This window comes from Triturus cristatus, chromosome 2_1 (assembly GCF_964204655.1).
Source record: "Triturus cristatus chromosome 2_1, aTriCri1.1, whole genome shotgun sequence".
Lineage (NCBI taxonomy): Eukaryota > Metazoa > Chordata > Amphibia > Caudata > Salamandridae > Triturus > Triturus cristatus.
In genome coordinates this window covers 190,232,778-190,259,869 of record NC_140581.1, presented here as the reverse complement: position 1 = coordinate 190,259,869, position 27,092 = coordinate 190,232,778, and the positions used below count along the sequence as shown (strand labels likewise).

Sequence of the window (27,092 nt, the reverse complement as noted above, 5' to 3'; positions counted from 1 at the left end):
TAAACTGTCTTGCCCTCAGGTAACCCAGAATATTGGTGTGCATAATGTTTCTATCTCCTTTTTAGAACTTATCACATTCAAAGGGAACTTCAGAACGTTACTTTTCCTCTCTCTTAAAAATCACCAAGTTTAAAACTCCATACTTGTATGTTCAGTTTTCAAAGTTCATAAAACAAAAGCCCCTGCTTTTGTGTTGCAGCTAATGATGCGGGGTACTTTAATGCTGAGATGGCTCCAATTGAAATTAAAACAAAAAAAGGAATCCAAAAAGTCGAGCGGGATGAGCACCCTAGACCACAGACCACAGTTGAACAACTGGCGAAGTTAGCTCCAGTCTTCAAGAAAGATGGCACCGTCACTGCTGGGAACGCCTCAGTAAGCATTGGATGAATTGGGTTGTTGAATTAATGCTGTACCTGTGAACTGATTACAGCTATCTGTGTGTTGCATGTGCATTTCAATCTGCTTCTCTGCTGACTTGATTTTACCTTCTGTTTCACACCAGCATTTTCTGAAAGTGGGCATGAAGAAAGAGAAGTGTACATTATGCATACATATGACTTCATTCTCCATACACAAATATTACATTTCAAAGACGCTTGCTTTAGCATTATTCAATATATTCAATTGTTATGTCTGCTGGATTGCTTGGTCTTTCTCTGCACCAGGATTTTGTACTTTAGAGAATAGGCATTCCATGTTTGCATCATAGCTATTTATATAGCTCACGGCATGTTCCTTGTCCTATTTACTCACCTTTTTTTATAGGTCGGCGCCAACAAAGTATTTGCTAGCATTTGCCTTTGATGCATTGCTACCGGCCTTTGATGGGCAAATGCGTCCCTAGTCAATGCTACCTTAGCGACTTCAGCTGCTTCAACATTTATATTTTGTTCTTTTCTTCCCCCAAACCTGAATGTCTGCATCAGTTAGTATGAATCTTATCAGGGTGGTCATCACACATTGGGAAAATACAGACAGATAAGTAGGATATTTTCTAGATTGTCCACTGCACACGGATCCCAATAGCACAGTAGACTGGGTGATAGATGTTGTCCCATCGGTGTGCTTTGGCGTTCACCACTATAGTGTTTACATGAATGGATGTCTCCTACCTGACGGACATTTTTAGGTATACAAAAATGTTTCTGCTTAAAGTGTGTGTTTCATTTACAGCCATTAGATAAGAACAGGTTAAATGAAAACCATATTTCAGCCTTTTTTTTTTACTTTTCATGGATATCACGCTATATTGTTGCTTTTATAATTGCTCTCTTCAGACTCGCAGGTAAGCACCACGGTTCTGTTTGACTGTGGCCATTGCATGTCCCTTCCAGCAGAAGCTTTTGGCCGCCAGGGAGGTCTTGATATCAGTTTCAGCATTGAGGATGCGGGAATCCAGTGAGGGACCTGCTAATTTATTGCAAAAATGTAGAAAGCTATGTGTTCCGAGTGATGCAGCTCGTGTCTCCAGTAACGTTTCACAAAGGCAGCTTATAAGTTTATACAGAATAAACTGTTATTGTGTCCATAATTTTACCTCTTTTGTGGCCTCATTCTACCTGCCCATTGGATACAGCTATTACTGGTACTATTTTAACCTTGACTATTTGAATGCATTGGAGAAAGATTTGCCCTCATATTAATAGCTAATCGGCCGTAAACCTCCCCCCCCCCCCCCCCCGTTCCCCCACCCCACCATTATCTAAATGCCTTCTTACATAAACTCCTATCCTATGAACCCAAGCTGACAATACTGGAGAATGTGACCACCAATTAGGTCTAGGACTCTTAACATCCTCTGGTTCCTGACCACTCATTTTCCTTCTGAATTTTTCTGTTGACAGTCATGGTGTTACTCGCATTTAGTGTGAATTCTCTGCACCCCCAGATTGGAGGCAGATCAGAGAAATAATTCTTAACAATGAGGACTTTAAATCTGTTTTCATTTCATTCAACATTACCTGTTTGATCCAATTCAGTGAAAGGTCAGTAGTTGTTAACAAGCGCACGAAGAACATAGTTTACATCATGTGGCGTCAAAGAGGTGACATTTGCTAACAACGTTTTGTCACTCGTAATTGGGTTCTCTGGAGACTGGAAGAATGAGGCTCATGAAAAACACCGATGTAACAAATTATTTTTCAAGTTTATTAGTATTAAAAATGAGACTCATTTTAATTTGGGTCTTTTAATCGTGGAAAGTGGTGGCAGCCAAGTTTCAAAGTAGGGTGAGAAAACGAACGAAAACACTTTTTTACCCTTGTGTGCATGCCTAGCCAAACCATTCTGATGTATTAATGATCTTTTGTTTATTTCTCTTTGTAAGTAACAATGATTGCATCATAATGCACCATTAAACCACATTTTTACTAAAATGTTGGATTACAGTCTCACCCACCATCGACTGTACGGACTTTAGAAATGTTAGGGTTGAAGTCAGTCAGTTTTGTAAACCATTCAATGTTTGATCTAACAGGGCAGTAGTATTGATGTAGAGTAGGAATACATATATTATATATTGTGTTCAGTTTGGACGAGTAAATGCTTATTTTTGTATTATTTTCACCGATATCTGTCGAACATGATGTAAACTAGAGAGCAGGTAGCTGCCATTCTTGCCTCGCTCTTGTATGCAGGGAAAATGTAAAGTATCACAGCATGTAATAAAGCAGCCGTGGTATCCTGATAAAGCACTTCATGTAGATACAAAAAATCATCTTTGGGTTACGAAGTGTGGGCCGAAGCACTTTCCACATTGGAGGCACCAGGATTAGATCCGCCATCTGTCTCCTGGTCTGCGAGGCCCCCTTGAGACCAACATGAATGGGGGAAAGCATGCTGTTGACTCTTGCACATCTGTTGCTTGGGCTTTCCGGTGAGGTCTCCAACTGAAGAATGACAACATTTCTCCGTTCAGGCACGAGTCGAACACTGTCCCCATATTTTCATTCCTGTGTAAATCAGAAGCTTACGACGGGTCTAGGAACTCCACATTTAGAAATCTACCATTTACCCTGTTTTTTATTATCAACACATGCTTGGAAGACTTGGCAGTAGTCACGTGGTGAAGACCTAAACTTAAAGCCTGCTTGGTTATCTGATAGTGTGCCAGAGATCCCCAAGTCTTACAGTCTGAGCTCGACCCATCTTGCAAAGGTTTTGGTCAGTAGACAAATTGGTACATTTTTCTCCTCCTTTTTGTTCAAAGGGTATTTCTATATAACGGAAATCAAATGTATGCATTACTGATTACAATTTGGCAGCAAAGCCCAGGGTATCTGTCCACCACTCTGAGTTTGCAAGGATCATCTGCCTTCCAATTCCTTATCACATGGCTACAGCGTGAAGGTCTGGGAAACCCGCTAAGTATAATGAATAATTTACATGGAGTGTCCTACCCCCTGACAAGACCATGCAGCACTCTGATTCATATAGGATTCATGGTCGACCTTTTGGAGTTATTCGGTGATAGGGTGTGGTTTTCAATGTGACCGGCTTTATGTGACAAAGCAGTGCTCATCTCATCTGCATCATCCAACAGCTAGCCACCGCTTAGGAGAAGATTGTTTTACAGTTTGTGTAGAGGATGTGTGTCTGTGGCCACACATGCTACGGATTGAAAACGTTACATACCCTGTAACCATTTGTCCTTAATGTGTAATGCTGTAGATTTGCATGCACCCGCTCCCCTCCCCGTCGGTGATCACAGATGTCTTCAGCATGGTTATATTCTTTGACACAACATTAGTCTTGCACCAGTTATCGACTGAGTGGAAAACAATCCGAGATGGGGTCTTTGTTCTGGTGCATTGTGGGCTGATGGTGAAGTCACAACAGATATTGTGACTCAAATACAACTGTTAGGAAAAGAATCGTGCAAACGTCCACACCCAACACTAGATGGCAGGAGTTTGCAGGGCATGTGCATCTGCAACAGTGCATGCCACGAACAGAAGGTTACATGGTAAGTAACTCTTTAATGCTCTCGTGTACTGGTAGACTCGCATTATTTAGCTATGAAATAAAGTATTTTGGTTAAGAGTTACTTGTTTGTAATAGTTACCTTTTATCTCTTCATTCTTAGGGTGTGTCTGATGGAGCTGGTGCTGTCATAGTAGCCAGCGAAGAAGCAGTCAAACAGCATAACCTCACTCCTTTGGCTAGAATTGTAGCCTATCATGTGTCTGGATGTGACCCAAATATCATGGGCATTGGTAAGTTTTATAGGGAATGTAATTGCGGGAAATGCAGGCATTTATCAAGTTTTGAAAGGATGGCGAAAAGATAGTGGCAACGTGAAAAAACCACAAATAACGTTCACATTCCTATTTTATGACATCTGTTTAATAGACGGTGGAGATATCAGTGTTTTAGTGCGTATTCTTGGAGTAATTACCACCATGTTTGAAATTCAGTCCCTGATATTCCTCGTAGTTAAGCTGTTTTGTGAGAATGTACCATGTTTGTCGCCAAACCTACCTCTGAGAAGCACTTAATACTTTCTGAAGCATCCTTTTGCACCATGTACCATCTTACAAGAATATATACGAATGAATCTAAAATTTGACACCCGCACTTTTTATATTTAAAAATTTGAACCAGACTAAAAAGCCATACCGCTTTGTAGTCTGCAATGGTTCGTAGTAAAAAATCAAATCATACGGCCTCTGAATCGGTCATTGAATCCTCCTGTTATACCTACTCACCAGCCACATTTCACTTAAAGCAAGTTCACTGTATCGAAAGGTACCTTTGCAATTGGGCGAGAATAAGCAATAGACATTTATTCTGTGTTGATGAATTGCATCACGTTTGTCCACATAAGATTGCAATCTACTAGAATACTTTCTGCTATGGCCAATGTATTCTTTATTTTATATACTCACGCTGAGAGCAGAGGGTAATACAATATTTTGTTGTGGAATAAGCATTCTAAAAAAAAAATACCTCCAGTTAAATTGCACTTATTCCTACTTTGAAAAACACCCACTATCCTAGGGTGTCACTGAAGTTATTTTCTGTTGTATAATTAATAAGTGTTATTTTTCAGGTTAGCATTTACAATACAGTCAGCTAATAGTGTTTATTTTCTTTCTTTTTTTTTTTAACTGAGAAGCCATGCACATAACAGAAGGATGAAAAAGAGTTAGTTCTGGTACGTTAGCTAATCAGTTAATAGTGACAATACACCATAGTTCAAATAATGAACAATTCAATTAGAATTTTACACAATCCGCAGATGAATTGGTCACTGATGAGCAGACGTCTGGACGCGCTCCTTTCGATCAAATATTGAACTCATTCTGTTAAGAAAGGACTTTGTGCACAGCAACACAACATCTGAAGAATGTTCTATTTCTATGTGCCTTGGAGCTCTAAAGAATTTACTTACCCCGTTTTCATAGCCTTGAAGTGTTTTAAAGAATTGAGGGCACATTGATTGAATGAATGAATGAATGAATATATTTATAAAGCACTCAGCAACTTCAACAGAGTGTCATGCTAAAGCAAACAGATAGGTCTTAGTGGCCTTCCTTAAAAGTGAGTTCCTGGGAGATGTTCTTCAAGGCAAGAAGCAGCACATTCCATTCCTTGAAAGCTAGCACTGAAAAGAGCTGCCTCTGCATCTGGCTCTCCAAAAGATTGGCCACTAGCTTGGAGCACGGACAAGGCGGGATGGATAATATTGAGGGCTACATTTATTAGAATGCATGATGTGTAAAACCCAAAGCTTTGAAGAGGATCCTTTTCTCAATAGGGAACCCGTGTAATTCATAAAGATATCCAAGTAATCTATTCCAGTCTATGAATGCCCAGAATCACACGTGCCACTGCCTTTTGTTCAGTTTGCTATATTTTAACCAATTTATCATGGGTGTCCAAGTAGAGTATGTACCTGTAATCCAACCTGGCATTTTTTTAAATAATTTTTATTGCATTCGATAACCATCATACATACAGTACCGATTAGCAGATAGTATTGTTACTTATACATTCATACAATATACAGGGGTCAGCCAAGCATGTTAATTAATTAATTAATCACATCTGCGCATTTTTAACTCCACCATTGGGGATATACATATGTCTCCACGATAGACTTTCCATTTGGACCATTTCCTGTCCCATTTTTTGCGGCACCCCTGGTTTATAAATACTTCCTTCTCTGCCATCATGCACTTGTCTAATTCCTTCGCCCATGTAGAAGTGGACGGTAGAGTTGCCCCCCCTCTTTCCAGTTCCCGTTTGACCAGTGTGTATCCTAACATCACCAGTTGTTGTTCGATGTCAGTAAGGTCAGTTGCTGCCCAGACATTTAACAGTCCCAGCTGTGGTGTGAGTGCTACCTCTTTTCCCAGTGCAGTCTGTAAGTGATTTGTGGCTACTTCCCATATATGATGCGTAGCAGGGCAAACCCAAATAGTGTGATAGAAGGTGGCTGGTTGTTGGCAGCCCCTCAGACAGAGGTCATTCGGTCTTGCGCCTATTTTGGCCAAAGTAATCCCTGTCATATATGACCGGTGTAGAATCCTAAGCTGTATCAATCGAAAGTGGAGTGTGATGGCTGCTTCCCTAGGGGACATAAGGGCCGATTGCCAATCTTCATCATCAATCGGTCCCAGGTCACCTTGCCACTGCTCTCTAAGTTTACTGAAGGTATTGGGTAAGTTATTACAATTTTTTTTATATGTTAAAGATATGGCTTTCGAGTGTAGTAGTCCATCTAGCAAGCGATCTTCTAATGGTGATGAGTCTGGTATGTTCTTGAAGCTTGGAAAGGCCGTCTGTAGGGTGTGTCGTATTTGCAGGTATCTAAATAGTTCCCCTTGGGCCATTTGATATTGTCCCCTGAGTTCCTCAAATCGAAGGTTAGAGCCCTTTTTAACCAAATCCCCTACCACTGAAATACCAATCATGTCCCATTTGTCGAACCCTGGTTGGTAACACAGCATGCCTAGTTTCTGTGCGTACCACGGTGGCGTAGCCTTGTTAAGGGTGTTAGCCGAGGCCAGTCTAGTATTCACTTGGTGCCAAACCCCTAGTGTGTGTGCGGTGGGTCCAAAAGATCTACCTTTCCTGGTGCGTGAGTATAGGACACCTAAATAACCCGAACTGTCAGTTTGGTATCTGTCCAGAGCATAGGCCGGATCAGTGGGGGGGTGATATATCCAATGGTTTACCGTTACCAGTTGTGAGGCCCAATAGTAGAGCTTAAGGTTCGGCAATGCTATGCCCCCATCATACCAACATTTTGTCAACTTTTTCATTGCCACCCTAGGGGCCTTACCATCCCACAGCAGTGCACGGACCTCGCCCTCCACTGCAGCGAAATATGCATCCGGGACACGGTTTGGGCAATTCTGAAGAATATATAAAAAGCGTGGAAGGACCAGCATCTTGAATAGGGCAGCGCGGCCCACTAGGGATAGAGGCAGGGAACGCCAGTGCTTCACATCTGTTCGTAGCCTAGCAAGGCAACTGTGTTATGGGCAGTTAAAGGAAGATCTAATAATTATCTAGTTGAGTGCATCAAGCCAAAACAAAAGTACTAAAGTCTAAAGTACCAAAAGCATCTGAGGGTGAAAATCAAACTTGTTGCAGGGATGTGGAATTCCTATAGCCTGAAGGCCAGGAGATATTGTTTGGGGTCAAGGGCAACACGTTTTCATGTATATTTTGTCCTTGGGACAAGTAGACCCAATCTCCTGCAGCACTAACCCTTTGGCTGCCAGTTTGCAGTACCACATAATGGATCAGGGAAGGGCACTGTCTGCAGTTAAGGTAATATTTTTGTCCATATGTTAAAGCTGTTCAAACTTGTATTTATGGTTCATTAATTGAAAGCCTTTATAATTCGGGTGAGCGCTGTAAGTAAATGTTGTAAGTTCCGACTGCACTACTGACTGTGGTTCCAGTCTAAAAATGTGTACACACGTTTTCAAAGTTTAGCAATATGAGGCTATGTATAATGCTCCCAAAGTGCTCTTTGATGCAAATATTTGCGGAGGCTTGTAAGCAAGATTGATGATTCTTTGCTTTTAAAATAAAATGTTCATAATAAATTCAAAGCAGGAAAAACGCATTTAGCTAAACCACTGGAAAACTTTAGGTTCAATTTCTGTGCAGCATCATTTAGTATCGTGTTGATGTGTGCTAGTATTTCCTAAAAATATTCATAATGAAAAATCAGTATAACCAGTTGAAATAAGATTATGGGAAACAGAAATAAACAACCATTGGCAAAGCCAGTAAGTGTGAAATTGGTGGTCAGCTTTTTAGTTTTATCAATGCATGGCTTGTTTTGGCGTGGTTTTTGTAAAACCTTATTGGTGTGGGAGCTGCCAGGCCCTCACCGTTATAACGAACATTGGCAAAAGGAAAAGTTGTTTTTGGTCTCAAAAAGCACACACTGCCACAGTTACTGGCACTGAACAAAACTACGTGGTGTGCCGATATTCTCCTTGTGAAAGAGCAGAATGCTGTCACTCACAGTGAAGCCAGATGATACACTTAAATAGAGACAGAATTTGAATAAACTCAAAACTCATAGTCCACGCCAGACCAAATTAGGTGCCCAATTATTAAAGAAAGTCTCAAAAGTGCACCCATGGTATATGTCCTGGCATTAAGTGCAGCTATACGGCTTTCGTGAATTCCCAAGAATTTACAGAATTAGGTCAAGAAATAGTACTCCTAGAAAATATTTGTGAACTGCATTTTAGCATGAGCAAATATGCATGTGTAGAGGTCCCTCCAACCACTGTTTTCCCAACTCTGGAAGGTTTATGTCTGCCATTGTCAGGAGTAAATTGCCAACATTTCTCAGTATTGGAAAGATTAGAGAAGAGTTGTTGAAAACCCTTAAAACATGGAAGTTAGTAGGTTTGCACAGACTCAAAATGGTATTCTGACCCTGGAACTATTGCTTACCATTACCTTCAGCCCCAGAATGTAGATCTGTGGAAACGTGACATGAGGGGATTGCAAGTATTCAAACACTACTATGGTATGAGCCCTGGCATAATCATAGAGGCTATATCAGAGCTCTTATATAATGAGATTGCTGTCATAATTTGTCGCCGCACTACATGGCACCAAAGGGACAAGTGGATTTTGTTACAGGACAAGTAGATTTATGAAGCACCCTGGCCCATGGACAAATGTTTATTTTATTAAATTCCACACCCCTGTTGTTGTCAGTCCTAACTCTAAGATTCTTAGCTACTGAAGTTGGTGGTGGGTAGGCAGAAAATCCTTCAGCTAACAATTGTACATCCCTTGCTCACTCACATGACCGCCCAAAGAGAAGAATCTCACTTTTATCAGCATTGCGCTGTAAATGGCTCTCTTGTAGTCAGATCAATGTGTTTGCTAGGCATGAAGGAACGGTGGACCCTGTGTCTGCCGAGTTGGGATCAAAGGTCAAAAGCAGCTGGGTATCATCAGAGTAGATTGTGATCACCCCAAAGGATTCCATATGTTTAGCAAGGCGCACCATGTAGATGTTAAATAATGTGGAGCTGAGGGGCGAGCCCTCTGCCCCCCCCCCCCCCCCTCCAAACCTTAATTGCTTGCTAGCGGACTTGTAGGTCGCCAGTTAAATCTCCTGCTCACTTTCCTCCAAAAAGTATTCACTCCACCTCCAGCCTGGTCTGTGATGCCCAACTCCGCTACCTGCTAAAACAGTAAGGTGTGCAAAAGCAGGGAATACTGCAGTTCAATCGAGCACTATAAAGGCAGCACCTTTACCTTCATTCAGAGTAAATTTAATGACCTCAGATTACATCAGGCAGATCTGTCTCTGTACTATGCTGTAGATGATAGCCTGATTGAGTGTATTGTAAAAGATGATACTCTTCCAAAATGTTGGGTAAGTGTGCATTGACAGCTGGGAAGAGCGAGATGAGGTAGAAATTCGATAAAAGATCGAGGGGTCAGCAGACTGTTTTTTCAGCTAGGGAAGTACTTTTGCTGTATTTAATTTATGGGCCACCACCAGTCGAGTGCTACTAAAAAGCTGAGTGAGTAAAGGCAATATAGTTTCAGCTGAGGCGGGCACGAAAGCAGGAGGGCAAGAGTCCATCGGAGAGCCTGATCTGCACCGTCTAAGAACTTGTTCGGTTTGTATGGTAGAGAATGGACTGAATGTGTCAAACTGGCTCCAACCTGGCTGGCAGGTTCTGGCACCATGACCTCCAAGGACAACTGGTCTGACTTTGAATCCTGCACCATAACATATGCATTTGTAAAGCGCACGTTCCTCCAAGGGTATCTTGGCGCTGTATAACAGATGTTTATTGTTACTCAACTCAGTGGTGCTCGTTTTATTGACCACAGAAGGATGAAGGGCTGAGTGGACCCGCCGGGATTTGAACCTGTGACCATGAGGTTGAACACAGGCCCCTACAGTGGGTTCATTTGTCAACTAAGCCACCAGCTCCGTGTGGCTCTTGAAAATGTTCTCTTCGAAAACAGTGGCTGATTTTTTTTCATAGATCCATGAGGCTTGTTTACTCGAATAATAGCCTTGGGGTTCATAACGAGTTTGATGATGTTTAAAGATCTCTCTTGAGGATTTCTCAGCCCTGTTGAGTTGGGCCATATAGAATGTGTGATGCACTTTCTTAATTTTTCTATGATAATCTTTCAGAGCTGACCTATAATGTTCCTTATCGGTCAACAATAATTTGAATGCTGTTTATGCTATAGCTTCGTCTTGAGACTTAGTAGCTCTGGGGTGAACCAAGGAGCTGAGAGACCTCTTCGTTTCGATTGGCAACTTCTAATTGGGATCAGAGACTTGTTGGCATGAAGTGCCCAAACCTCTGAGTAGTATCGCCTCAGAAACGTGATGGCGTTCTCTAGGTAGTTTGAGAAATCAGACGGAATAACTTTACCTCATGCTCTGGATCTCCCCTGCTTCCTTATATCAGCATTATCCCTAAGCCTCCTCCCCCACAACCACTATGGTTGCAAGTATTGTAACCAAAAAGGGGGCTTACCAAACAAAAGGAGTTGGCTTTCCTGCTGTTAGCTTCCATAACGAATGGGAGATTGGTGAAAGTAATATCTAATGTATGTCTTGATTGATGCTTAGCGGCTGAAACAAATTGCTGCAAATTAGGTGCCCTGCTGGAGTCCACTAAAGCCTGGCTTGATGTATCTGTAACTGCTTCCACATGCTGATTGAAGTCACACAATGCTGTAAAATTAGCATGACATATATTGATATTAAATTCTGGACATAGCCATGTTTCAGTGAGAAACAAGGTGTCTTTGTTCAGGTTTGTGAAAAGTTGAGTGAGGTGCAGCGTGCCTTTTAGGAAGGGAGCGCTCTTTCACAAGACAGGCTTTAAAAGCCACCACCCTGTGTGACTTAAGGGGGTCAAAAGCCTTCCCAAACCTGGCCAAAATATACAGGTCCGTACGGACAGGTCCCTGAATAACATTTAGCATCTATTACATACATATGTAGCATTCTGTTTCTCGATGTAGAATCTAACAACCCAGGGAAATGTAAGGTCGCTTGAGGCTGCCTCAATCAACCAGGTGAATTGTAAGCGCCATACTCACCCAAGAGGGTCTCAAGGTGCTGGGGGTGGGATACGCACATTCAGTCAAAAAGCCAGGACTTGAGTGTCTTCCTGAAGATGTTCAGGGAGGGGCCGCGTCTGATGTTGATCGGGAGCTCGTTCCAGGTCTTGGCCGCGATGTAAGAGAAGGCTCTTCCACCTGTTTTGGCTCTGTGGATGCGGGGATGTCGGCGGACCGGGAGGCTTCTTTTGGGTAGGTGGAAGGAGATTCTTTCATTGAGGTATTGGGGTCCAGTGTTGTGGAGGCATTTGTAGGCCTCTATTTGTATTTCAGAAATGATGTAAACAGTTTAGTGTAAAGCTGTAAACAATCACTGGTTTACTACTCGTGGCTCTCCCACAGCTGCCAGATCAAGCTAAATCTCCGATAGTGCGTAGCGTTCTTTTTAGCAGGTCAGAATACTGTAACGCGCTGCTACTTGGGGCATGGACTATCTTATTAACATACTGCATAGAGTCCAAGCCAAATTTGCATTAAACAGACCTCTTAGATCATCTGCATCTGATTACATGAAGGAACTACTATGTCTTTCTCTGAAACGGAGGGCAGCTTTTGAGTCTAGGTGTATTGTCTTCAAGGCCCTTCAGGGCATTGGCCCTGTGTCCCTACAACGGAGCCTAAAGCGAGATACCCCAGGCAGATGCCTCTGTTCAGCTTCAGCAAACCTCCTACGTGTAACCAGATTCCGTAAGACCAGACAAGGCGACCGAGCCTTTACAGTTAAAGCAATTATGGAACAAGTCGCCACTTACACCCAGAACATCAACCGATCTACTGAACTTCAGGAAGGCCTTGAAGACTTGACTCTCCCCTAAGTGACCATATGGTCTTCTTTGTGCTCACTTTACAGCCGATATGATAACATAAAAGCTCGCACTGCCTGGATACCTGTAAGGTAACAGCTTGTGCTTTATATAGGCTATAATTAAGAAATAAATAACAATACCCTTTAGAACCTCCATTTTGCTCTAATCCTTAACCTCGCTTATCTCTAACCTTTTCAATAAAGTAAAAGAGTGCTGTTCCACACTATTTCACATGTTAAGCATTTTGATAACCATTCTGAGAATTGCAGATTTTGGTAGCACACACAACTTATGTTTTACGCATACAGATTACAACAAAGTCATCAGCATCAAGGTGGCACTTCTGGTTAGTGAAAATGTAATTCTGCCATAGATAATTCAGTTATGGAAGCTAGAGACATGAAAGTGGCTCTTGCCCTGAAAGTCAAGCCAAAAGCTATTTTTCCTGAATTTTATCGGATTATCCTATTAAGGACAAATTTGATCCCATGTATGAAACTTGTACGAGAAAATGAGCCTCCTATGTTCAGATTGTGGGTACGTGAACATTAAAATAAACCTTGTTTAGCCTCTGAATGTATTAATTCCTTATTACAAATTGTTACAGGTACTTGGTGTTTATCAAATGGCTTCTAGGTAAACAAAATCCAGATTCTATTTTGATACCATAGGCCTTTAGGATATTTAGATGTCTTTTAAATGATATTTTCTGTCCTGTGTATGATTATGAGAATGGTTGCAAATGACTAAAACTGCTTTTTATTAGGTCCAGTACCAGCTATTAATGGAGCTCTTAAGAAAGCAGGACTTTCTCTGAAAGACATGGACTTGGTAGAGGTACGAAACTGCATATTAATTTATTATTGCATTTGCGAGTTCTGTATTCAACACGATTAGCTGCCTCAAGGTTGATTCTTTGTAGTGGAGTGTCTCTGGCATCAGAACGATATTTCTGCTCCTCTTCAGGTAAGCAATTTACACGTCCTACTTGGAAGTTAAGCATTTTGATGTTATATTCAATAATTACATTCCCTTAAACCTGGAAAGTAATACGCCTGCTGACGGTTTATATTATCTTCCTAAATGGTATTGCATGTTTACATATCCAGTAAACAAGATTGCAGCACTGTCTGCTGTAACATAATCTTTTATCCTGTGATCATCTATTGCTTCCAATGCTTACTTTAGTTCTTAAGGAGAGGACAGCCACCTAAAACCTTTGACATCATGTGATAATCCCAACTTCTCATTCTCCAGTTAGTGGATATCAGACGAGAAGCAAAACATCTAAGCTTGGCGAAAGGTATATTCTGTCAAGGGCAACCTAGAATCTGAAATAATAGGCATTCCAAAATGTGCCTACTAATGCATGTAAAACTTTATACTAGAATTATGTACGATTTATGCAGGTTCAGAGTTAATGAAACCATGGGAGGCGTGATGACACTGTGCCACAAAACAGATGGGGAAGTCTGTGCGTCCTGAAGGGCAGCCCTCCTGAGGTTGTGAATGGGGTACCCCCCTGCCCACCCCCAGACATTCTCCTGAAGGCGGGTGCACTTATTCACTGCACTTGTCATGCCTTGATATCGCTCTTCTTTGAAGTGCAGGCAGATGCTGCTTGCACAGTGAAAGACGGCTTGAAGCAGCCACACTTTTTTTCACGAATGAGCTTCCAACAGGCAGGTCCGAGTTTGTGGCTTCCCTGGGTGCATTGAAGTGCAGGCAGATGCTGCCTGCACAGTGAAAGACGGCTTGAAGCAGCCACACTTTTTTTCACGAATGAGCTTCCAACAGGCAGGTCCGAGTTTGTGGCTTCCCTGGGTGCATTGAAGTGCAGGCAGATGCTGCCTGCACAGTGAAAGACGGCTTGAAGCAGCCCACACTTTTTTTCACGAATGAGCTTCCGACAGGCAGGTCCGAGTTTGTGGCTCCCCTGGGGGCAACACATTGATGGTGATAGAGAGGCAGTGCGCCCTTACCATAATACGGCCCTGATGTCCTTTATTTCTTCTTTCTTGAACATTTAGCATGCTTGCACACGTAGAATACTATATAAAAGATAAGGCTAGGCCATGCAGGGTTTACCGGGTTTATGCCCCTTTGTTCTTCTACTTAAGCAGTCCCATGGTCCCTTTAATAGTTCACAGTCTTCCCTCTGTAATACTTGATAAACTTGGATCTTTTTGAACCAATGATGACATGACACTGTAGACTGCCCCCCCCCCCCTCCCCGGACACAGCTTGAGGGTCTGCTTTGGAGTACAATCCTTTTCAATGCGGACATGTACTATTTGGTACTAAATACCTTTAGCTAGAGCTCTTCCAGAAACTCGTTAGATTCATTAAACAACTTAATGACCTGAGTTTTCTGCTCAAGTTGTTGATTAGAACTTTTTAAGCATGCCACCCTTGTTCTCTCTAGCACCTATAGACACTTCAGCGTGGTTACGGACTGTTACTATAACAAATTCATTCCCAAATATGACATATCTAACTCCTTACATATGAAATATATGGCTAAGCAGATGGAGAAAATACATTATTCCATATTTTTTCTGCTTGTATAGTTAATCGGGCTGATTATGCCTCTGTCATAGTTTTATCTTTCATATTTAAAAATGGCAAAAATGTAGGTTATTTACTTCTCAAAACCGAGAAAAAATACTGCAATAACCATTTACTCTTTTGGCATGAGGCAGATCTGAATTTGCTCCAAATCCCATTATGGAAAAGCAGACTTATTTATAGGATATTTTGCTTTAGCTTTGCAGAAAGTTATATTCTAACAAATCAGGCAGGCCGTTCTCATTTGTTTTGCTATATGAGATAGCTTTATTTCGACAGTTTTGTCATAAAAGCACAACAATACAACACATATCCCACAATAAATAACAAATAATACATTACTATTACAAGGTAAAAGCTTATTAAATTCCATATACTGTCTAATATTTAAAAGTTATAAAAAGAACACATTACTGTAACAACTGTTTCCTTGCAGTTCTTATCCTCCAAGCCCAACCCAAAAATTTAGCCATACAACAGGCAAAAAAGGGACAGGCATCTGAGCGCAATATGCGTAGAGCTTCCAAATGTGATCTTGTGCCTAGTCTCCTACATAGAGGCTTCAACCATCTCGACCTGGGCGCAGAGTAAGCATGGCACTCAAACAACAAATGAGCTATAGACTCCACCCTTGAGTCACAAAAGGGGCAATAAGGAATGGTTTGGAATGGAGGTTTCCAAGTAGAGGTGAAAAATCCTAGAGGAAGAACACCCACCCTGAATTTAAAGTATAGTGCTCTGTCACCCGGGTTAAGGATTGAGTCCAGGTAAGGTTCTCTAAAAGGGATTTCCTTAACTAGCAGGAACTGGGCGACAGATTTGCAATGATTAGGGTTACGCAACCTCTCATTATCCACCCAGAGCCAATAAATCTTCTTAAGCATTTGTTTTGAAGGTGCTGTTCTGTTGACCCAAGCCTCTCCTAAGCCCAGCTCATAAAGAAGTCGCTTAACCTCCCTGAGCCAGATTACCTTATACCAGCCAGATAAGGATAAAATTTCGCTGAGGGCATCTGCATAGCTACTCAATTCAGGGACGTTCCATATCCTGGCCCATAATAAAAGGGGACGTAGCCTAGCTTGCTCGGAAATTGGGCGTGTGCCTGCATCTAGCAAGAGAGGTATTGTGGGGGTGCTGTGGGGTAACTTCATAAGATCTTTATGGAAATTATTTTCAAGGTGTGTCAAGATGTCAACTCTTTGTGTACCCCACAGTTCCGCACCATACAATACTGCACTCACCACCCTTGCCCTGTAGATATCAAGTGGTGCCCCAATAGGTTTTAAAGCGGAGGCACGTTGTTCCTTGAGCAGGGCCCCTGCGACCCTCTTGTGGGTCAAAAACACCTTTTGGTGGTGCGCCTTCCAACTCATATTAACACACAGTCGAATACCTAGGTAGTCGAATTCGTTGACTCTATCAAGAGAGACAGAGTCCAGGGTAGGAGGAACAACCGCTTTCCTGGGAGGGTTAAGAACAAGGAATTTGGTCTTGCTTATGTTTATAGACAGGCCCTTGGTATCACAAAAGGCCTTAAAGCTAGAAAGCAACTTTTGGATACCTACTGGTGACTTTGAAATTAGGAGGGTATCATCCGCAAAAAGGAGCGTAGGAACTTTCCTACCAGCCAATGATGGTGCATCTGACGGCTGTTGAAGCAGATGGTCCACCACTCCGTTAACATAAAGAGAGAACAGAGTGGGGGCAAGCACACATCCCTGGCGGACGCCCCTATCTACGGAAATACGAGATGTCTTCTCCCCCTGGGTACCCCATCTAATCTGGGCAAAGTTGCTATCATGAAACTTTATGAGCAAGGCCAACAAATAGGGAGGTAAACCCAACCTACCTAAGACATTCCACAATTGGACTCGAGGGACCAGGTCGAAGGCAGTTCGCAAGTCTATGAAGACTAAATACAAGCTGCCCCCGCCCAGCACGACCACTTTCCAGTATATCATTAAAAGGCGAAACGTCTGTTCGATGGTGCCCATCCCTGATCTAAAACCTGCCTGGAAATCTGACAGAACCTGATTTTCTTCAACCCATTGCAGGATCCTGCCTAGTATCACTTTGCCCGCAACCTTTTGAGATGAGTCAAGCAGGCTAATAGGGCGATAATTGGCTGGGTCGTCCCGACAGCCTTTTTTAAAAATAGGGACGACCTCAGCGCCCCTCCATGAGTCAGGGAGAGAACCTCCCAACACAGCCTCATTCAAAAGTGTGGCAATTAATCTACTCCACGGTAATGGATATTTTTTCAGCAAGTCGCCCGGAATACCATCCGGTCCAGCAGCCTTATTAGATACAATACAACTGATTGCCCTTGCAACTTCCTCAGTGCTGAAGGGGCAGGCAATGATGGGAATCTCGGCTGGTAAGCTGGCGAGAGGGCCCATGTTTAGGTGGGATTCCCCACTATGGACAGAGTACAGTTTGGAGAAGTGGGCAAACCAGAGATCACCCGGAATGTTACAAGTAAACTGGGAATCAAGAGGTTTGTCCCTAGCTCTCAGCAGATCCCAAAACCCCTTGGAGTCCTTCCTGGCGCTTGCCTCCACTAGGTCCCACCAAAAACTGTAATCGTGGGCCTCCCTCGCCTCCGCCACAACTTTTTTATAGAATTTCCTCGCCAATCTAATATTGCCTGGAACCTTACTTTTCACTGCGGAAATGAGTTCCCCCTTGGCAGCCCGACATTTAGAAGAATACCACTTATTTCTTGCCCTAGGGGCACCTTTCGCGGAAATCATTTGTTTTGCACAATGTTATGCATCATACCTGTATAAAACAAATAACTTTTACTTTCAAACAGGCATCAAACGAGCCCTCTATAGTTGTTTTGACAGATTTTGCAAAGCTTTGTTTCAAGTGTGTATCAAACGAGAATTGCCATTTACCAGCTAACAGCCAAACCGTTCCTTGTCACAGTATTGTATAATAATAATCCATATTTGTAAAGCGCGAACAATCACCCGTAAGGGTCTCTAGGCGCTCGGGCCGTCAGGAAGATTAAGCAAGCATTGCCCAGAGTCACATGGTGCTGGGCTAATCGGCCGCTGGGGATCGAACCGTGATCCCCAGATTCCGGACTCAGTCGCCCTGGCCGCGGCGCCACTCCTCTCACCTCTCCTATCAGAAAACCGTTTCCTCTCTCCCAACAGTTAATCAGACAATTCCTTGTGTATTGTTTGCCAGTTTTTGTACAGCAGTGTATCAAATTAGATTCTTAATTCTAACCACACTGGCCTAACGCACAACTCCCCATAGTACTGGAATGGTGGACCACTGGGGGACATGGTAGGCCTCTCTACCTTGGAGGAGGGATGGGAGAAACAAGACTGGATGGGAGAAAACGTTCTTAATTGCATCCTAGGTATTTCATATATATGCTGCTGCGTCAACCGACCCTCTAAGCAGCAGAAGAGCGCTTTTAAAGGGAGTTTTTATTAAATTTGATAACATGTATATGTGTATATTTGTGTGTGGGTGTATATATATAAATGTGGACAAACAAAAGATCCCACAGCCGACTAGTGTTGAGCACATCAATTTCAAAGTCCCATAAGTCAATGACTCCTGTGCCAAACGTCTCAAAGACCTGCTGCAGATGCATCTCACTGGGAAACCCGAGAGAAACTTTTTGAAGAAAAGTGGAGGCAGCACCAGGAATGGAGTAACAAGTCCGTAAATGCTGTCTTATTCAAAAAAGTCCTTTATTCATCTTCATATTTAAAATAGGAACACACAGGACAACAGCCAACGCGTTTCGTTCCTTTTAATGGAACTTCATCAGGGCATGATAATGTAAAGATTTCAACAGTTTTACAAATAATTGTAGGTATTAGAGGAAGTTATGTAACTCCTCCCCATTGTTCGGTCCATTTGTAACTCTAGTGTCTAAATCTAGTATGAATTTGAATTCAAGTTTTCTTAAGAGTTTTTCCCTATTGCCCCCTCTTCTTAGTGGGGGTATTGAAGCAATGACAAAATATTTTAAATCATTAAGATTACTACCATGCACCGATTTAAAATGCCTGGCTACTGGGTAAGTCATATCAGAGTTGACGATAGCTCTTATATGTTAGAGGATGTGCATGTGTACAGGCAATTTAGTGCTGCCTATGTATTTAAGTTTGCAGGAGCAAGTTAACATGTAAACCGCATACTCAGTACGGCACGAGTATCTCCCCCGCAACTGTGGTGTATTGTGTTGTATTTATACCAAATTTGAATGTGCGGATTGAACTACATTTCAGAAAACCATTTGTAGTACCCAACCACATGGTGTTGGGTTTGGGTTGGTTAGGAGCTAATTCCGGACTACTTTTTACTAGGTCTGTGTGCATTGACTTAGCCTTTCTAAACGTCAGAGTAGGCTGTATAGGAAACATGCTACCCAAAACTGCATCAGTCTGAATCATTGACCAATGTTTATTAATAATGGTCCTGATCTTTCTATGCTGACTGCTGTATTATTTTTCTTTTTCTTTCTCTTAAGCTTTCTCTTGAGTGATTACTGATTCTATGTCTGACACCTCTTTACTATTCAACAGAACAGTATGTGCTTTGTTTTTACTTTTGCTAGGGCTTGTGAAATGATAGTATTGTCATATCCTCTAGCTCTAAATCTGCTGCTACTCTCTCTGATGCAGCTTTAAAATGCTTCATCCGTGCTACATAATCGGCGCAATCTTCGGAATTCCCCATAGGGGATACTCCTTATTAAGTGACCCGGATGAAAACTCGACGCATGCAGCGTTGAATTACCTGCAGTTTTCTTTCTATGGGGAGTAGTCTCCAATTTGTCTTTCTCAATATAGAGATGGACATCTAGGAAATCAATAGCGTCATGGTCCACTGTGGCTGTAAATTGTAAATCGAGGCTATTGTTAATGACCTCAATAAAAGCTCTGGCAGATTCCTGTGAACCCTTCCATATCAAAAATATGTCATGGATGAAACACATTCAACAAAGGATGCATTTACCCCAGATCTCCTTGTGTGCTGTCTTGAGAACCTGCTCCTTCCACCAGCCTACGTGTAAACACGTGTAGCAGGGGGAGAAGCAGGCTCCCATGACAACTCCTCGTATCTGCTGGTACATGTCATTATTAAACATGAAAAAGTTGTTGTCTAAACAGAAACGAATCATTTCGACAATCATTTTGCCATGTCTGCATGTTCCTATAGGCCTGTTCATTAAAAAGAATTCCGCAGCATTAATCCCGTCAGCATGATTTATACTAGTGTACAGTGCACATATATCTAATGTAATCAACTGACACTCTGCTGTCCACTGAATACCATGAATTTTCTTTAAAAAGTAATTTGTGTCCTTTATATGGGAGGGCAGCATAGTGACTAGATCTTGCAAATAATAGTCTGCATATTCAGACATTTTTTCAAGCATTCCTCCTCTAGCATTTATGATGGGTCGTCCTGGGACTGGAGTAGTCCCCTTATGTATTTTGGGAATAAAATACATGATAGGTGTCACAGGGAATTCAGTCTTTACAAAAGATAGTTCCTCAGTGGTTAGCAAGTCTTCTCTTTTACATTTGAGTTTCTGCATACATATTTCTTTAGTTGCTTTAAATTGCTGAGTCGTGACCTTGCTGTAATAACTGATATCGTCCAGGTGTTTATGGGCTTCTGCTAGGTATTCATTTCTACGCCATAAAACAATATAACCTCCTTTATCTGATTTATTTATTATTATTTTGCTGTGTTCCTGAAGCTTTTTAATTGGATCTCAGTAACCTTTGTTTTTAAATTTCCCTCTTTTCTTTGTGCCCCTGGTCGATAATCAAAGCTTTTTGATATCTTCTATCACCACATCCTGATAGATATCAATGGCGTATCGTGACTGATTGGAATAAAGGTAGACTTTGGTTTGAATGGGCTTGCCTGGACGGATGAAGATTTTATGCCCACTTTTAAAATTTTTTGAGTGTTACTTGGAGTCTCCTCATTATTGACCCTGATAATGATACCAACGTACGCAGCAGTGGAATGTCAGAAATTTGTAGGACAGATTGCGTTGCAGGGTTGACAGTTTCTATGTTAATCATCTGATCAGAATTGGTTGTCGTCTTTGAGTTTTTAATAGCAAAGTATTTCTTCAGCTTCATTTTCCGGCTAAACTGATAAATATCCACTCGTCTTTGAGCATAATCTAAACTGCTCTCGGGGTAATAGGATAGCCCCAGTGAGAGAAGTTCAATTTCTGCCTTATTTAATTCTATGGTAGACAGGTTGACCACTGTTTTTATTTTAGTTATTGCTTCTTGTTCCACTTTTTGTTCTGTTGTCTTTTAAGTTGCCTGCACTTCCTTCTTGCTTTCCTTCTTTGGTTGTGCCGCTCCCTTGCTGTTGTGAAGCTTTCTGCGGTCTGAGTGTTTGCAGCCTGGCCCGCTGTAAAAAATAAAGTTCTTCAGATGGGGTGAGGGTTCCCATAGCTTCCATTGCATGGTGCCTATTCAGGTCACCTTTGTCTGATACTATTTCACTTTGCACTGAACTTAATTCTGACATAGATCGTAAGTTATGCTCTGCATTGGATCTGGCCTGTTCCTCATTGATATTTGTTGCTGGCTGCTGCTTTCGTTTCAGGAAGTCATATTTTCTAGCAAACGTAAAAATTTGCCCTGTCTCATAGTCGAGCTTATCACTTGAGAACTTGTATGCATTTCTTGTTTTTATGATGTCCTCTTGCTTCTTGAGGCGTATTTTTATTTCATTTTAGTTTTTTGTAATCAACTCCTGGAGATCAGAATTGGTTAGCTCTTCATTAATTTGCTCTATTTCTTCAGGATAATGTCGCAGTCTATTCTTGCATACTTTATTAAAATTTCCACTAAATGCATAGAGGCTTCCAAGGTACTATTAGCCCACTCTTTTAGCATATCTGAATTAGGTTTGTCAAAGCTAGGGGCAATCATTATCCGCAAACCACGCGGAATCCTCCCCACTTCTACATATTTTTCTAAGGATTTCTGCTTCCACCACTTTGTGACCTCCGATTTCAATAATTTTTCTAATCTTTTTAAGAGCGTTTTCACTTCATCATCTGGTGAACTTGTAGCTTCTTATCTATTCTGTCCTGATTCTGTAATCAATGGTAAATTGGTAAACAGTTCAAGCGCTGCTGCTTCCCTTTCTTGTATTATCTCGTTTGCCATGTTAGAGCCCGAATATCATATCCTTTGAGTTCAGCGCTAGTGACAGCAACTATGGTAAACTGGGGACAATGTAGCGATAACTGGAGCCCCAGTATCCTCGTCCCTGTATTTCTCGTCAGTGCTGAACTTGCAGTTTGTTGCACACCTCCCCACTTGCACAGTTCAGTATCGGCGCGGCTTACCGGTGGTTCCAGCAACGACTCGCGAGTCCTCCGACCCGCGCGCCTTCGATTTCCCCAATCGTGTTCAACCGCAAATTACTTCTGGATGCAAGGAGTCAACAGCGAGTACTCCTTCCGGAATTCCAAATTCACAACGTAGGCTGAAGACAGTTTGACCCGCGACAGAGGAAGGGGTCCGTGATTCGAGCAAAGCCTGCTCCAGAGCAATTAATAATCCACACCAAACTCCCTCAGCGATCGGCTGGAACCGGACACGGACACCAGTTGAGTGCTTCTTTTTCCTCTTTATTTGATCACGCTGTACACGGCAAGATGACGCGTTTCGCCCACCTTCTGGGCTTATTCACGTAAAAAGATGGGCGATTAAGAGAGCCTTTATACAGCATGCACCATGTGACCTCTTAGGTGGCACAATGAAAATAGTAAACAGACTATACATCTATTATAGATACTATCTTAGTACAAATACTGGTTTAACTACAATAATTGATACCATACAAATATCATGATGTACAAATACTGCAAAATCCCAAATTTATAAAATCGGCAAAATCATAATTTGAACCATTACTGCTAAATCTCTTAAGACCAGTAAAGTGCAGGTGCAGAAACAAAATTGGTACTTTGATTAGGCCATTGATAATTTGAGACATAGTTCTTAGGCTGAAACCATACAATGTTTTGGTATGATATGTGCAAATAACACAAATAGCTATCCTTACAAATAAATATAGAACGTTATATAATTATAATTTTTTTCCCTCTGAAAAAAACAAAGGTTATAGGGATATATATATAATTTAATTATAATTTTTTTGATGACATCTCAAATGATATCACTGATGACACCATCAAGTGAGTGCAAGTGTTTTCAATAGTTTATGGGTGTTAAACAGTTAAATTTGTATACTAGGTGCACTACTACTGAGTGATACTACTTCTAATAAAATGTATATTAAGTGAATGGTTGTATGACTGTGTATCCTTGTGTGTTTGGGTGTGTAAGTGGCAGTTTGGGTGTGTGAGTAGCTGTGTGGGTGAGTGACAAGCTGTGTGAGTGGTGGTATTGTTAAGTTAGTGGGTCTGTCAGTGGCTGTATGAGTGAGTGAATGGCTCTATGGGTGGGTATGTGGGTATTTAGTGACTGCATGAGTGAGTGGGTGTCTGGATGGCTGTATGAGTGTGTGGCTCGGTGTGTAAGTGGCTGTGTGGGTGAGTGAGCAGCTGTTTAAGCGGGTGTTTGGTTAAGTAAGTTGGTGAGTGACTGTATTGCATTGTATTGTGTGTGAATGGCTGTATGGGTGAGTGAGCGGATGTGTGAATACTTGTATGGATGTGTGAATGGGTATGAAAATGGTTGTTTGAGTGTTTGTATGGGTGAGTGGCTGTGTGAAGAGGATGTATGGTGAGTGAGTGGGTTGGTGAATAATGTATCGGTAAATAAGTGGCGTGCCAGTAGCTGTATGGGTGAGCATGTGGCTATATGAGTGGCTGTATGTGTGATTGAATGGTTGTGTGAGTGGCGGTAGGAGTGAGTGGGTGCGTGACAGCCTCTATAGAAGAGTGAGTTAGTGGGTATATGAGTACTGGTATGGGTTTGTGAATGGGTATGTGAGTGTGCGTCAGTGGCCGTACAAAAGGTACTATGGGGTCGTGAGTGGGTGTGCGAGTGGTTCCGTGGAGGATGTAATCCGTGATGTCATTTGAGATGTCATGAGTGATGTCACTGACCATGTCATGAGTGATGTAACGTGATGAAACAAGCAGTGAATTGCGGAGGCATTAGTTATAGTTATCTCGGGTAATTATAACTGCCAAATTTCATTGGTTTTGTATGAGTGAAATCTCAGCCTAACTATAACGTCTCTTTTTTTAGTTTTTTTCCTGTGAATTTTTAAGGTTTTTTAAAATTCTATTTCCTAACTATAACGTCCCTGTAACCTTTTGTTATTTAGTGAATTTTTATGGGGTTTTTTTTTTTACTTGTATTTGCATTTGCACAGTGGTGAAGAATGGGGGCACGGTCTCCGAAGACCTCTCAGCGATCACGTTGAGTGTGATTTACTGGAGGTAACCGAAGGGCGAGTTGGTCCCCAAGGACCCTCTGGAGCCAAGGGAACTTCATCCCCCAACAAGCAGCATGCCAGGAGGCATATTTTCAGAGTGATGGAGAAAGGGGGTGAGGTGTCAGGCGAGTTTCCAGGTGGTTTTTATTTTCTGATTTTAAGGAAGGGGGCTGCATAGCCACATCCCCCAGTGCCAGGAAGTTTTGGAATGGGGTGGGGGGGGGCCACGTTGCCCCCTTCCCGGTCTATTTTGGCCCCAAGGACCTCATTCCCCTGGGCCTGCCCCTTTTTACATGTCTTTCTTTTTTAGTAAAAGGGAGGGGGCTGACCGGCCCACCTTCCGGCCCCAGGGACCCCATTCCTCGGGGCCCGGCCTGTAGCCTGGGTGCCCTGATCTCACCCTGGTTTAAGTGTTGGCAGCCAATCAAATTTCAGTAGGATCCGAGAGTTCACTGCAAGGACTTGTGTCCCCAGATAGTTATATTTTTTAAACTTAAATATCTCTGAAACTACTGAAGGGATTTACACAAAATCATAAAAAGTATGCTTTCTGGACTAACATCTAGCTTTCTGCCAAATTTGGTGTAATTCCATTCAGTGTTTTGGGCTGTAGTCGTGCTCAAAAAATGAAAACTCCCCATAAACCTAACATGGGGGAAACGTGTTTTGGGACCCCTCCTTTTCTCTTGGCCCCCGCTTGAAGGATCACCCAGAAACTTTCAACACAACAGCTGAACCAGAAAGGGGAAGTTTTTTAAAAAATGTTGTGAAGATTTGGTGCCAAACAAAACACGCTTTTTCTATGGAAACTTTGGTTGTAACTAGAACTAACTATTGGCTATCAGTGATGTCATTTGAGATGTCATCAGTGATGTCACTGACCATGTCATGAGTGATGTCATATGTAAGGTCATAAGCAGTGCATTGCAGGGGGGGGGTGTTATAGTTAGCTTAGCTAATTAGAACTGCTGAATTTCACTGGTTTTGTACGAGTGAAACCTGAGCCTAACTGTATCCTTGTAACCTTTGTTTTTTTCAGTGAATTTCTAAGATTTTTTTAAATGCAAATTCCTCACTATAATATCCCTGTAACCTTTTGCATACCTCTTGTATATACATACATACAAAACAGTGCCATGCCTTTACAAAGTACAGACCAATAATCATATACTTACCATGTTGCTATTCACTGACCTATGTAAATGTGTAAGGTAAAATTGACACACATTGGTATATACAAAGCAGAGGTATTTTTTTTTTTGTAATAGTGTGTACATACTTTTGCTGTGGATTTTTGGTTGTGAGTATTGTTATTATTTAGGAAAGAGACAGCTCTTGACTTGTCTTCTGAAGCTGTTATGGTTCTCAGTGCAGTTTTTGGGGAGTAACAAATAAAGGGGGGGTCCCAAAATGCAAAATCTCCATGCGTATTCTATAGACTTCTTTAAGAAGGGCTGCGCAAAAGCTGCTGAACGAAATTACACCAAATATGGCAGGAAACTAGATCTTGGTCCACAGATTGTGTTTTTTTTTTTAATTGGTGTAAATCCGTTCCGTAGTTTTTGAGAAATTAAGGTTGTCTCCACAGGTAGGCATTTCAGTTTTGTAGGTGTTCAACTGAGGTTGCTGTATGTCATCCACTGGTTACTGACCCAGAGGCATATGAAATGTTTTGTGTTTCTAGTGTCCATGGAGCTTTCCAATTTAATAAGTATCTGTGTGTATAGCACGTGTCTGGGTGTATAGCACATAGCTTCAAAACCTTGATTAGTTCTGGTAAAGATTTCATGTGGATGTTGAAAAGGAGGGGTGAGATTATAAATACTTGAGTGACACCTGCTTTTATGCTTTACGGTTTTGATGAGAAAGAGGAGTATGGATCAAACGTGTTCAATTGAGTCGGTAAGATGTGATCCAAGTGAGAGTGAAACACTGTTATGCACATTCTGTTATGTCTGTGTAGGCATATTTTGCCTTGAGGGCTGTTTGTTTTGAGTTCAGTCCATTGAAGCTTTGTTGGTTTTATTTATTTATTCCCGTTTTTAACCCCTTCGCTGCCAGGCCTTTTACCCCTCCCACGCCCTTTTTTGGCTATTTGGGGTAGTGCGCGCTGAGGCCCCTGTAACTTTTTGACCACATAAGGTATCCACGCCAAATTTGCGTCCTTTTCTTCCAACATCATGGGGATTCTGAAGGTACTCAGGGTTTGTGGATTCCCCTGGGGGGGTCACAGAAATGAGCCAAAATACAGCAATTTATTTATTTTTTTTTTTTTTGGGGGGGGAAATGGGAAAAACGGGTTGCAAATGAAAGCATCTGGGTTTTTCCCTGCAAGTGTTATCAAAAAAGGGTTTGTGGGGCTGAAATCACAATTTTCCCAGCTTTTAGAGGATACCAGACTTTTGTCAGAAACTCAACATTTTTTACACAGTTTTGGCATTTTTCTGGGACATGGCCTATTTTTGCTATTTTTTGTGCTTTCGACCTCCTTCCAGTTAATGGTAGAAATGGGTACAAAAGCAATAATGGATCCTGGAAAGCTATACAGTTTAGAGAAGTAGACAAAATTCTGAATTCAGCAAGGGGTAATTTGTGTAGATCCATCAAGGTTTCTTTATAGAAACTAACAGTTAAATATAGGATAAATTGAAAATTTGTTGAAAAAAAGCGCCTTTTGTGTCAACATTT

General features: G+C 41.8%; 1 protein-coding gene across 1 annotated transcript in view; it reads left to right on the top strand.

Moving 5' to 3' along the window:
- Positions 1 to 27,092, top strand: part of ACAA2 (acetyl-CoA acyltransferase 2) — a 173,936-nt gene that overhangs the window by 122,957 nt on the left and 23,887 nt on the right. Inside the window, exons 6-8 of the mRNA XM_085629668.1 lie at positions 200 to 375; positions 4,088 to 4,217; positions 13,171 to 13,241. Of these exons, the coding sequence (XP_085485794.1) occupies positions 200 to 375; positions 4,088 to 4,217; positions 13,171 to 13,241 (377 nt within the window). The remainder of the gene's footprint in view (positions 1 to 199; positions 376 to 4,087; positions 4,218 to 13,170; positions 13,242 to 27,092) is intronic.